We start from the raw sequence: 13,521 nt of genomic DNA on the forward strand, positions 1-13,521 counted from the left end.
ATCAGTGCACATATACACTGGTCTCTCTGCCCTATTTCATATTGCCTACCAAAGTTCATCACCTCACACTTCTCTGCACTGAACTTTGTCCGCCATCTATCTCCCCACTCCAATTATTTGTCAATATCCTTTTAGAGTTCCATACTGTCCTATTCACAGCTTACAGTTTCCGTAAGTTTTATGTCATTTGCAAACTTTGATTTTGTCCCTTGCACACCAACATCCAGATCATTAATACATATCATGAAAAGGAAGGGTCCCAATGCCTACGCATGTGGAATTCTACTACATACATTCCTCCAACCCAAAAAATATGCATTGACTATTATTAAAATCTGCTTCCAATCACCTAGTTCTGAGGAAGGGTCACTGGACCCAGAACATTAACTCTCATTTTTTCCTTCACAGATGCTGCCAGATTTGCTGAGCTCTTCCAGCAACTTCGGTTTTTGTTTCTAATTTTGCATGCACCTTGCTACTGCCCCTTTTATACCATGACCTATAACTTTCCTCACAAGTCTATCGTGTGACACTGTATCAAACACCTTCTGGAAAATTTTGTATACTCCATCAACAGCATTATCCTCATCGAGCCTTTCCGTTACTTTTTCAAAAAACTCCAGCAATTTCATTAAACATGATTTCTCCTTTAGAAATCCATGCTTTTACTAATCAACCCATTCTTTTCCAAATGACAACTAATTCTATCCTGAATAATCATTTCTAGAAGCTTCCCCACTACCAAAATGAAACTGACTGGTCTGTAATTGCTGGGATTTTCCTTATAACCTTTCATGAACAAGGCCATAAGTTTTGCAATTCTTCATTCTCTGGAACATCCCCAGAGTCTAGGGAAGACTGAAAGATTACAGCCAGTCATCCAGGAAACTCTGGATTTGTTTGTCCTTTTCCATTCGAAGGAATATACCTTGACTGCTCGTTGAAGGTAGCCCATTGTTCAATTACTGTTTTTCCTGCCAATCTCTTGTCCCAGTCAATCTAGCCCAGTTCTGTTCTTGCCCCACTGAAGTCAGCTCTCTGCCAATTGATTTTTCTTACTCTGCATTATTGCATGTCATTCTCCATCAGTACCCTGGACTTTAATAGATAATGATCTCTATCTCCTAAATGTTCCCCCACTTGATCCACTTAGTCCACCTCATTTTCAAGGATCAGGTCCAACAGTGTATCGTTTCTTGTACTATTAATATACTGCTGTAAAAAAACTCTTCTGAACACAATCTAGGAACACTTGCCACTCACTGCCCCTTAAACTACCTGTATCCCAGCCCATATTTGGGTAATTGAAACCCCGGCATTATAATTACTATTGACACTTCTCTGTAATTTCCATTAATTAACAAATGAGCCAACATTCAGCAATCCTTTGAGAATTGCTGGTAATATTCCTTTCATTGTTAGAAATTGATATTGATCCAAATGCTCTGGCCCACTGTGCAACAATCAAACTCATAAGTGTAGTACTCATGTAATTCCTCTCCTTTTTCCCTTAACTAACTGGCATATAGCTTCACAAGCAAAGCTTCTCTTCCATGCCCAAATGGCCATTCTTAGATCAGTGAGAATCAAGAGTTTCTTCAACCTTATGGGGCCAGGTTAGAAACCTGAGTCTATTCTCTCAACAGAGTGATTTAGCTCACTGGGTAGTCATCAGGAGCAGGAAGTCAGGTTAATTTTCCTCTCCTTAACCCAGCGATACTAACAGCTTGTATTAGCCTTTCACCACTCTGGTTGTGACACAGACTGGGTATCAAAACTTTCTGGTGTGTACAGTTAGTAACTCAGTACACTTGGAAATTTTACCACCAGTGGCAGCTGCATTTAAATGTTTTCTCCATTTTCAAACTTTTGTATATATTAAAAATACCCTTGAGTCTAATGAACAGGACACAGAGGAAAGCAAATTAAATCCCTGCAATGTTTTCAATAAAATTCATGCATGAAAAAAAAAGGCCAGCGGGAATTATAAGAGAAGAATACACTCCAAAATTTTAGAAGAATGAAGAAGAAAGTGAGGAAAATGTTTTTCTGTCCCAAACAGATGTTATTAGAACTTAGAATACTTTACCACAACGGGGGTGTTGAGGTAGAGACCATTACATGTTTTAAAATAAAAGTATAAAAGAACAGAGACGATGGGTAGGGAAATTGAATTAGAGTAGATAGCTTTAGTTGAAGCATTAGTATTTATATGGGCACAATATAATGCAAGTCCTTTACTATGATTTGATCATGGCTCAAGTTTGAATAGTAATGCTTCAGCCTGTTTATGGATCATTTAAATGGCAGTCCAGTCTTAATGTGCTGAAAGTCAAGGGTGGCTAGTATTATTAATAAATCTACATTTGTTAAAATGTATTGTATATATTAATTAAACTTTAGCCAAAAAAAAAGTTAAAATTTGGGAAAGCAGCATACAGAAATGGGATACACTTCCACTTTTTGAACCCAGACTAAATAATGAGAATTTCCAAGTTGGACAAAGCACAGATAATGTTGTTCCCAATAACACTGCCTTAATTACATACCTAATCTCAATTTTGGGAGAGAACACCTGACTTAATTGGTGTAACCTTTTCAGGCATTCTTATGTTTTCCTATTCATGGAATTATCAAAAGAACTCATTTTGGCTATCCAATTGTTTCATCTTGAACTCCACAGGTTGCACATCCCATTAGTGTGAACCTTCATGACATGGTGTTAATATGTGGTGCCATCAGCATTTTTTTTATTAATTCATGGGATGTGGGTATTGTTGGCTAGGCAAGCATTTATTGCCCATCCCTAATTGCCCAGAGGGCAGTTAAGAGACAACATTGCTATGGGCCTGTTGTCACATGTAGGTCAAGGTCAGATGCTTCCTCCCCTAAAGGAAGGTAGTGAATCAGATGAAATTTCCTGATAATTGACAATGGTTTCATGGTCATGATTAGACACTCAAAAAATTAGTTTTTTTTTGTTAAAAGTCAAACTCCACCATCTGCCATGGTGGGATTTGAACCCAGGTCCCCAGAATATTACCTTGGTTGCTGGTCTAGCAATAATACAATTAGGCCATTATCTCCTCAAGGAATAATGCTTGGGGAAAAATGAATTAATAAAGTGATTTTCTTCCATTCCCTCACTTAGGTAAGGAACAGATAGCATATTTAAACATTCATGTTCTCCACTTTGTGCCATTTCTTCATTTAATTCACCATCTGCATGCATCAGCTTTGACAGACCACATGATTATGAGGACACGACAGCTAAATCTGATCCAGTCCTGTCCTGGTAATCAGGCATCCTCATTTCCAGTAGGGAGGTGAGGACCAGGAACCTGGGGCAACTTCATATAGGATTATATACATAGATTCTTTAGAACAGAACAGGTCATTCAGCTCATTGATCCATGCCTAAGTTTATGATACCAGCCACATTCCATTCTACAATTGTTTGCTAACTAACTGGATAGTCCAGTATCCTTTCTGTGCCTATTTTGGGTCACTGTCCATCTGAATATAGTATAGAGTAATCTGCTGATGTAGCCAGCTGACTGATAGAACGGATGTCTTTTCTGTCTTCAAGTAGTAAGATTCTTAATTGAACTTAGTTTCAGCTTATCAACGAATATACTGCTCATAATTTCCGGTAATAAACTGACAATCTCCCTCAGGGAGACCTCAAATATGGTTATGCCTAGAGGAAAGAAATGTCAAGTTGTGCTGTTCTTCAAAGGTTGGGATCCACGAATGTGATTGGGGTAGATAGACCTAGCTTCCTCCTAATCCAGAAATATTCAGGCCAGCTCCAGTCCTGCCTGACTGAAATCAGCTGACAATGAACAGAGATTTAAGGCAATAAGCATCTTCATCAAAATTCTGACAGAAAGCATGTGCCTTGATACAGCATTTTATCACATTTTTAAGATATGCCAAAGTGCTTCACATCCAATGATTTACATTAAGTGTGACCAACTGACCAAATGTTATACCTCACTGGGACAGCGTTAATCATGACCCAAGCTCTGTCTCCCCCACCTGCAACTCCACCATATTAGAAATGACTGCAATATTTTCACAGAACAGACAGGAAATTTAAACCCAAACCCCACCACGCTGACCTTCAGAGGTGAGTATGAAGGAAGCAAAAATTATTGCTCAAAACCTGAAGGGCAACACTCAGCATAAATCTGCATTACATTCACATATTTGTCATAGTGCAGCAGAGAGTTTCAAAATGATTAAGTGTTGTTTGTACTAGTCGTCAGCAACCAACACGTAGAGAGGTATTTGCAGCAAATCCAAACATTCATTTTCATAGGCGGATAGTAATTCCCCACACAAAACTCCACAGTCCCAGCCGTTAGTACTCAAAAATGATTCATTACCTAGGCACTGGATTATTACAGAATTGTTTTGCTAAGTGCTTTGCAAAAAAAATTCCAAAATCTCACTGTCAGCACTACAGACAAGCAAATCGTCTTAAAGTGCAGGGAGCTTTAAAATGAAGGCAGATTTAGAATTCTGTGATTCTTGTTTGGATCTATTTCTGCTGATTTTGTTTGAATTTTCTTTTGTTTGATAAAGCAGAATGACAAAATTAGAGGGGAACTGGCTGTGGGGAGTTGCTGCGTGTTACAATGCAAAAGAGCTGAAAGTCACCTACACATGCAAACTGACACAGCCACTGAAGCACGCAGGGTCTAATTAACTTTGTCCCACTTATGCTAGTTCAGTTCTCTGGCACTGCTGGGCTCAGTAACACTTCCAAGTCTGTTATCTCGTGCACTCAGCCATGTAAGCAACTTTGTTGGTGTCACTATTCATTGTCTACCCCTTGTTGCAATAATAATATTTTTCTAGTGCAGCATTGATGTATTTTATCACTGCCAATGGTTGAACAGGAACTATGATTGCTGGGTTGTTGGGCAAGTAGCATAAGCACCAGGCTACTATTACTGAGCCAGAGATAGTAGGAACTGCAGATGCTGGAGAATCGGAGACAACAAGGTGCAGAGCTGGATGAACACTGCAGGCCAAGCAGCATCATAGGAGCAGAAAGGCTGACGTTTCGGGCCTAGACCCTTCATCACACATTCCTACTATTACTGAGCTATGCTTTTATGAGGAGTCAAGTTTTAAAAAGTTATATGCCCTAGAACAAGTCTGATGTATGGCTGTCATTCAACTCTATTTATAATCAGTATCTTTTGCTTATCCCACTGCAGAATCCAACATTTTTCTTCAGTTATACCAAAACTAATAACACAATGTATTTAACATAAAATTACAAAAATACTGCACTTTCATATAGCACCTTAAATGCAGTACAACATGCATTGGCATTTCATGCATGTCAACACCCTGTTCAACAAGGTTTGTCACCTTCGAGTTTCACAATTTGGCAACCTCTGGGAAAACACCCAACTCTTTCATGTCTTCAAGCTATTCACACAGCTTTACAGGTTATAGACCTTTTAAGTCAGCTCACAAAGTACTCCACGAATTCTTATCTCCTTTCTGCCGAACAGAAAAAAAATGAACTCTTCCTAAAAGTGGTATGCTTTAGACGAAAATTCTCTGTTTCTTCTTTCTTTTCACATCTATGCACTGATTGCTTACATTCTACAGCTCCTCTGTTTACAACTTTTATTCATGCTTTCCACATGTCTTCTGTCTTAACTTCTACCCTGTTGGTACTGCTTCCAGGTACATAGTTGCTAGGTCACATGGACTAGTATTTATTATCCAAGAATATTGCAATTGATCACTTCAGAATTGATGAATTCAAAAGTTGCTTTCAAACATTCTTTAAAAAAACAGATTCCACAAATTTAGAATAACTACACATTTTCCTTATAGTACTGCTCTGGGTCAAAGATCATCACATGTCTGAACCCTTGAAAGAAAAGGAAACTTTATTGTAGTATACTGTTTTCTTTACAACAATACTCAAAATACAAGTTCTTAACATCATTAACATTTTTAAACTAATGTATTTCATGTTATGCTGGTAACAACAATGATGCATTGTCTTACAAATTAAGTTTGAAAATCAAATAAAGTAGACATAAGTTCTTCATTTCCAACTTTTTCTTGGAACACCTAGATTGTACCCTCTGTAGACTAGTACCTTAGTTTTGCATTCTTCATGTTGCTTTTTTTAAAATAATTTCGTATTAGACTTTGTACAGTCAGGATTAACATTCATGAGGAATCCAAAGATTCTATAATTTGTTGGCTCCCGTTAACTTTGTCAAGAACAACATTGTTGACTGCTGGCAAATGATGTGGCTTCAGGGTACAGGTGGCTATGATTTGAAATCCAAGGAGAAATTCCATTATATCGCTTCTTACTTGCTTGATTCAGCAACGTATTTTGTTCTTCCTTAAAGCAACCAGAGTTTTACTTTTTAAAACTGATCTGAACCCTCTGTTTAGTTTTTAACTTGATCTTTAATTTTTTCCTTGCCCATGTGTTTTTAATGTACAAGTCTTTAAAATACATTTCAGCCATCCAAACATCGGAATCGTCGTTCCCAACAACGGAATTCATAACATCAAGTTTAAATTTTTAGCTTTAAGTTCCTTGCCATGATTTAACCACTTAATTTTATTTTCCAGGGCACACAGGTTTAACACTGCCTCCTTTCATACAAGCAATTCACTCTTCTGTAGAGTCAAATCTTCCTTAGCTGCTTTAAAACTGTTCAGGTTACACTGACGTTCTGAAAAGCAAGTTTGTCATTTAAAATAATCACCAGAAAATTTGTGCATACCTGGATTCCTAACATATTCTCTCAGAAGGCACTGCTTCCTGCCAGTAATGCCGATTTAAAAATTGCCCTTCTTCTAATCTAATTGTTATACTTTGCTAACTTTGAGATACCTCACAAACCTAAAAACTAAAGATGAGAAAGTCTGAAAGACTGCCTTCACACATCAATGGGACGCTTGGTGTCAGGTAATTTTATTAATGCCAAAGGGTCATTACAAATCACAAGTTAGAACTCAGACAAATTCCAATGGCTGTGATGTGTAGGATGATGGATACGGATGGATGTTGTGAACTGGGAGGTAGAGTTGCAAATTTGGGGAGATGAAATACCAGTGGGATGGAATACCAGTGGGAAGCTGATGGCCTCAATAGCCTTTTTTCCCTTCTCAACCTTTTCGTATGGGGATATGGTAATGACCAGAGGCAGAGAATTACAGGCTGCAGATAGTCTACTTACAGCTAAAGGGAAAAAAAAAGACAAGTTTCTAAGGCTGAATCTTGTGCATTTTTGGCTAGATGTCAATTTTGTCAAGTTTCATAGGGGATTTCTCTCCATGAGGCCTCACGCGTTTTCTTGCTGAATCTTACCAAAACTGCCTTATTAACGACCTACCTTGCCCCTCTCATCCAATTCTAACCCCATTCTATCACTGATGACCTAGAACACCACACCACTGCCAAGTCATCCTGGAATGGACCGGCATGCTTGGCACAGAGTTATTTTTAAAATGCACTCAGATAAGCATTATCAGTCCAGAGATGTCCTGCAAGTTTCCTGACATTTGCCCTCGACATGACAGACAAGGGAAAATTGGCATCCCAATATGTGGATAGAGTCTTGGCAGTTCTGTTGGACAGGGTGGTGTAGAGATGGGAAATCCTTCTCCCCCAGAACCAAAGGTGGCAACAACACCAGATCATGCCAGGCTGGTCTCGGCAGTCTCAGCCACATGGAGGAATGCACAGTGATATGGGACAGTCAATGACCTTCTCTACTCCACGAGCACAAGTGCCATTATCTACTCTCCAACATCTCACACTCACTATATCTCTGCCATTGTAGCCCCTAACCACCAAGGATCACGCTCTACCACTCTCACTGTTGTGTGCAACAGATCACCTCACTAATGCTCACCCACCCCAACCCCTGACACTACTAACCCGGCCTCTGTGCAGCCTACTCACATGCTTGGGACATCTTCCCACCTGCAAAAGTAACAGCTATGCCTCCTATTTTCATTTCCCTCAATACCTGCCTGTCTCTCTTTCCAGGAGGTAAACAGCACACAATAGGGTAGAAAGGGTCAGGATGAGTGACAGGCTGCTAGACATTTGGCTCCTCACTCTTTATGAAAAAGAGGATCCTGATTCTGAGCACTTTGAGAGGCTGGCTCACCTTTTCCAATCCCTGAACTGGTATTGGAGGTTACCTTTAACTTACCAGGATCCCCAACCAAAGGTTATATCTCTTGACTTGACTGGGAACTACTGACAACTATGACAAACGCTCTGGCTTTGTGTCTGTGCTGAATGACAATACAGCATAACTGTGAGCCATGTATCTCTGGCTGTGAGACAAGGTGCAAAAAAAAAACAAGACAAGGATATTATGTGCGTCCAGACACAAAACGAGTGGGCATGAAAAGAGCAAGTGAACAGCCCAGATTGCAGCCTGGTCCAGTCTATGAACTGGCTGTGTGTCCTGAGTGCAAAGCAACCTTGTTGCAGCACTGCAGTGATGGTTGCTGTTGCACATCAGGTTCAGCACTAAAGTGCAGAAGCATATTGTAAGAGAATTGGAGATGTGCCATGAGGGTTCTAGGCACGGGCTCATGTTGGATGCCAATATCCATGGACCATGGGGTACATGGGCCAGTGCCCATAGAGCATGTCCTGAGATGTTGGTGCTTGATGTCTATCATGAAGGTCCTTTGGAGCAAAGTGGCAACCTGAAATCACCAGGAACCCACAATGACTGCATGTCAAGAATTCTTGGTGTCTAGATTGCTCAAGGTGGATGGTAGGATAGAAACTTGCATATTAATGAGCTAAGATCTGCAGTTAATAAGATCTTTAACAAGTAATAATCCCTCTGAAAGACAACGCGCTGCTGTCAAGTCAGAATCTCACCTCGACTCACAGAAATTAGTTAAAAGATGCAGCAAGTTGTTCCCAATGTTGAGATAGGCCTCACTGGACTTCTTATTAGATTTTGCTACATCTTTTGGCATAGCTCACGTTGTTCAAACTGCTGTAAGATTATGTCTTATAGTTTTATTTGAGAAGCAGAAGGCACTGCATTGCTCAATAAGAAAAGGAGACTGAAGGCACAATGACTTTTAAGAATATGAGTGCGGATCATCAAAAGTGAAGAGAAGAATGCTTGGTGGCTAAGGAGTCAGTTACTAATAGTGGAATGGTGAGAAAGCATGGAGGTATGCAGGAGAAAGAATTCTCTCAACCAAGGTTGGAGTGTATTGACCTATTAACTTCTCACTGTGGGTTGGTTAGCTCAGTTGGTTTGCGATGCAGAGAGATGCCAACATTGGGGGTTCAATTCCTGCCCTGGTTGAGGTTACCATGAAGGAAACTCTCCTTCTCAACCTCACCCCCCACTCAAGAACCTCAGGTTAAACCATCACAAGTCGTCTCTCTCTAACGAGAGCACAGCCCTATGGTCCTCTGGTCCTCTGGGACTATGGCGCCGTTACCTTTACTACTAACTTCTCATATTATTAATTTTGACAAGTTCAAGCGCATCAGGATTTCAGAACATTCAAACTAACATTCATAACTAACCAAAACTCTCAAGCACACACACAACACATGCAAATACATTTCCAGTGAATGATGTGAAAAGAGAAGTGATTATACTATGGGAAAATGATGTTATCATTCACGGAATCTGAATTAATTCATTCATTACATAGTGCCATGGTGAGGTAACGTTCCTGCCTGCACACACTCCACACAGCTGCAATACTGACGTCTGGGGAGACTGGAGCCTGGAGCCTACAGCGGGCAATGATGCCAAATGGCATCCAAAGTCCTGCAGGAGTTAACCATTTGTATGCCAGAGTTTTATTTTATTCTAAGATAGAATTTGCATTGACTGGTCTCCTCCCCATAGAACACTATCGTCATTCAAGAGATATTTGATCATGCTTTGCATCTTTCGGATTGTGTTTTGAAACCAGACCTAAAGATTAAAAGTTATGAACAACAAGGTAGGTGCGAAACCATTTTATACAGGACTATTCATTTAGGACTGAAGTATTATTTGCACTGAATTTTATGAAAAACACACATTTCATTATGTTTACAGTCCTTTTCCACAGAGCACAAACCTTTCCCCACCTAAAAGGGTAGCTTGGCCACCACCTCCAACAACTTCGTCAATGGTATCCTATAATCCAGTACTGCGGCCTGTGACTATCTGTCTGACTTTCCGTTCAGTGGCACAGCCTAGACTGGGGATTCACTGCAGTTATCATTCCATGGAATTTCCACTTAAACTTCCTGAACAATCCCATTATAGGAGAATCTCCATTTACTACTGTACTGTCCCATCCATCATTCTGACCTGCATTAAATCTCATTTATTGGTTTACAGTGGGATGATCACCATCATTTGTTTCTTCACGAGAAAAGTGACACCACCCATCTACCATTTACCACTCCGCACAGGCAGTGACCACACCCCATTTACCACTCCGCAGAGGCAGTGACACCCCCCATTTACCACTCCGCAGAGGCAGTGACCCCCATTTACCACTCTCCAGAGGGAGCGATCCCCACATCACTCTGCAGTGTAGAGATGAGAGAAGGGTAGTTATTTCACTGGATTAGCACTTCAGAGACTCTGGGAAACGGATTCAAATCCCATCATGGCAGCTGATGGAACTTAAGTTAAATTAGTGAAAATCTGGAACATAAAGCTGGTCTCAGTAATAGTAACCGTATCATCATTACTGAAAACCCACCTGCTTCATGGCTGTCCTTTAGTGAAGAAAATCTACAATGCTTACTGGTTGGGCCCACATGTGACTGTTGCAACAGAGCAATATGATTGACTCCTGACTGATCCTCTGAAACGGCCCAGCAAGCCACTCAATTCTAGAACAATTAGCGATGGGTAACAAATGCTAAACTTATCAGTGAGGTTGACTTCCCATAAGAGGTTTTGTAAAAGGTTACTGTAGTGATTGTAATGAGGGCAATCGTGTGGACCTCATAGAATATGAGTTCCTTGATTGGACCAGGTTAACAGCCCCAAACAGGGAGCCCTGGCTGACAGATATAAACAGGAGTGTCAAAGATTCTATTCACTCAGAGCTGGCTCTGAGGAAGCTGGGCCAGTGTCAAGGGCTCTCCATCTTTAAATAAAGGGTAGCTTGGTGATGGCATACCGGCCTCTGTGGAGTTATTTCTGTTACCACAGTATAGCAGGAGGAACCTTGAAGAGTTTATTTAGAAGGTGGTACTGTTTTTCTGCCTTATAAGAATAGATTCAATTAATGGAATTAAGCATTTGAACTTGAAAATTTGCCCAGTACTGTAAATGAACTGTGTGCTGTTGTACTGAATGGGAAGGCACCATTCTTCATCCCCAGACTGTGCCACATTAACTGATCTCATACCAGACTGGGGTTCAAATGTCACAATTAACTCAGGCCTTTAATTTTCTAAAGTTATGGAATCCAGCCTGTGTCACCTGAGCCACATGTCACTCTGACAATCTTGTGGTTTGAATAGAGGCAATATAACTTGCTTGAGCAAGATAAGCCCCATTTGAATTTGATGAGCCTGAAGATTTCAGATAGGCTGTTCTATTATTGGTGAAGGAATTCTAAATTCAAACATTCAAACATTGAAACCAGCAACTAGAACCAAATTAGGAATTAATGTGAATATTGTTTTTAACTTTATCTGGAGCTCATAAAGTGACAGTGGATGAGCATCAGATTGAGGTCAACTGTGACATTCTCAAATGACCAAATAACTAGCTGATGCTCATTGGAAAAGCTTTCACATAAGGAATAGCCACTTTATTGAGATATTACATCACTGTTCGAGGGATAAACAGATAAACGTTAGTGTTGTCAGATGGGAAGGGATTGATAGTTGAAGTGTGGGGAAAAGGGTAGAGAAAAGAAACCTTACAACACTTTGTGTGGTGTCGTTCTTAGACTTTGTTTTTGAACAAACTTTGCAGCTTTACAAGTTTTAGCTGGCCTCCTGAAAATCTGCAAATTGTTAAAGCCTGCATAGTGTTGCCTTTGAGATGAAAACTGTGGTCACAGTGACATCTACTGCCAAATAGGAATACCTCATAAAGAGAACCATCAGCATACTGCATAATGCCATGGCCCTGTCGCTGGTCCAGGACCCAATCTCCTTGATAGTGGCTCCCATACCTGGAATAAGAGCGAGAAATAGGAGTTATTTTTTTTAATTCAACTTTTGAATAAGTTCATAAATGATTCATCTGAAAGCATTGAATTAAAAACGTGCAGTCAGCTTGTTACTCCACCTGCACCCCGGTTGACAGTCAAGCACACCAATCAATTTGAAACAGAAATGCACAGATCAGGAGATTGAATCGCTTGTAGGTGATGGGTTTTGCTGACCCCAAGGGGAGCCATTGTAGAGTCACTACTTTTGACCTTTGAAACCCTGGACTTGGGTGGGATGAGGCTATCTGCGAAGGTTCTTGCCCCAATCATTATGTAGTGATCACTACTGGAAGCGGCACATTGGGTAAGGAGGAAATGGCCTATGCTGTAATTTCCCCTAGGTGGACTAGCCAGCCAACAGTAATTTCTTGTGCTTGCAGATAAACAATGAGTACAAGGGTAAGACACCAGAAATCTACAAAGCTCATGGATTCACACCATAACATGAGTCAGCAGCTTGGAATTTTTTTTTAAAATACAGAGAAAGTGCTGGCTAAGTATTAGAGGCACGCACAGTCAGAGGACATCAATTCAGCTGAAGCTGCAACACTGCCAACTTACTGTTGGAAAGTTTTTGCTGTTGCTGTTGTTGGTATGCTCAAACTGCAGAAAAATAAATAAATCTGTTCTCTGCAGGCTCCAGACCGTCTGCTGGAGTTTCCTGAAGCAAAGCGAGACAAAGAGGAAGTACCGTAAGATCCAGTGCAGCAGGCGCAACTTCACACTTAAGCTAAGCACAGTACAGTTCATGCTTTGCTGCCAGGTAGGATATCCTCACTGATGTAAACTTCATGTCTTTTAATTGTGAATGTGTTTATTACCTTATCTTAAACTCTTTGTAAAATTTTCATAATGTTTTTCTTCAGGAAATAACAGATGACAGTCACAGCTCACCAGTACACAAACTTATTGCTGAAACTGCACCAAAATAGCCTCAACGGAGAAAGCTAAGATGGCAGTTGGCCACCTTCACCTTACTCTCTTTTTAGGCTGCACTTATTCTGTGGAAATCAGTCTCAAACTGTTAAATACGTACCAAATAAAGTGCTGGAAAAGAAGAAAGAACTTTTATTTTCGATAACATTTCAAGGTGCTTCAGAAGTTAAACATCCAGTCCCTCCATCACTGGCACACCACGGTTACAGCATGTACTATCTATAGCCTACACTTCAACAACTTACTAAAGCTTCTTATACAGCACATCCTAAACCCGTTGGACGCAACTGTCATGTGGAAACATCATCACGTCCAAGTTCCCTTCAAAATCACCAATTATCACAAGCT

The 13,521-nt window shown here is 40.3% G+C and overlaps 1 protein-coding gene across 1 annotated transcript in view; it reads right to left on the reverse strand.

The window, feature by feature from the left end:
- LOC109919991 (MORN repeat-containing protein 1) overlaps nucleotides 1-13,521 on the reverse strand; it is a 202,374-nt gene that overhangs the window by 176,912 nt on the left and 11,941 nt on the right. Inside the window, exon 6 of the mRNA XM_048615161.1 lies at nucleotides 12,111-12,198. Within this exon, the coding sequence (XP_048471118.1) occupies nucleotides 12,111-12,198 (88 nt within the window). The remainder of the gene's footprint in view (nucleotides 1-12,110; nucleotides 12,199-13,521) is intronic.

The sequence above is a fragment of the Rhincodon typus genome, chromosome 31 (assembly GCF_021869965.1).
Source record: "Rhincodon typus isolate 14 chromosome 31, sRhiTyp1.1, whole genome shotgun sequence".
Lineage (NCBI taxonomy): Eukaryota > Metazoa > Chordata > Chondrichthyes > Orectolobiformes > Rhincodontidae > Rhincodon > Rhincodon typus.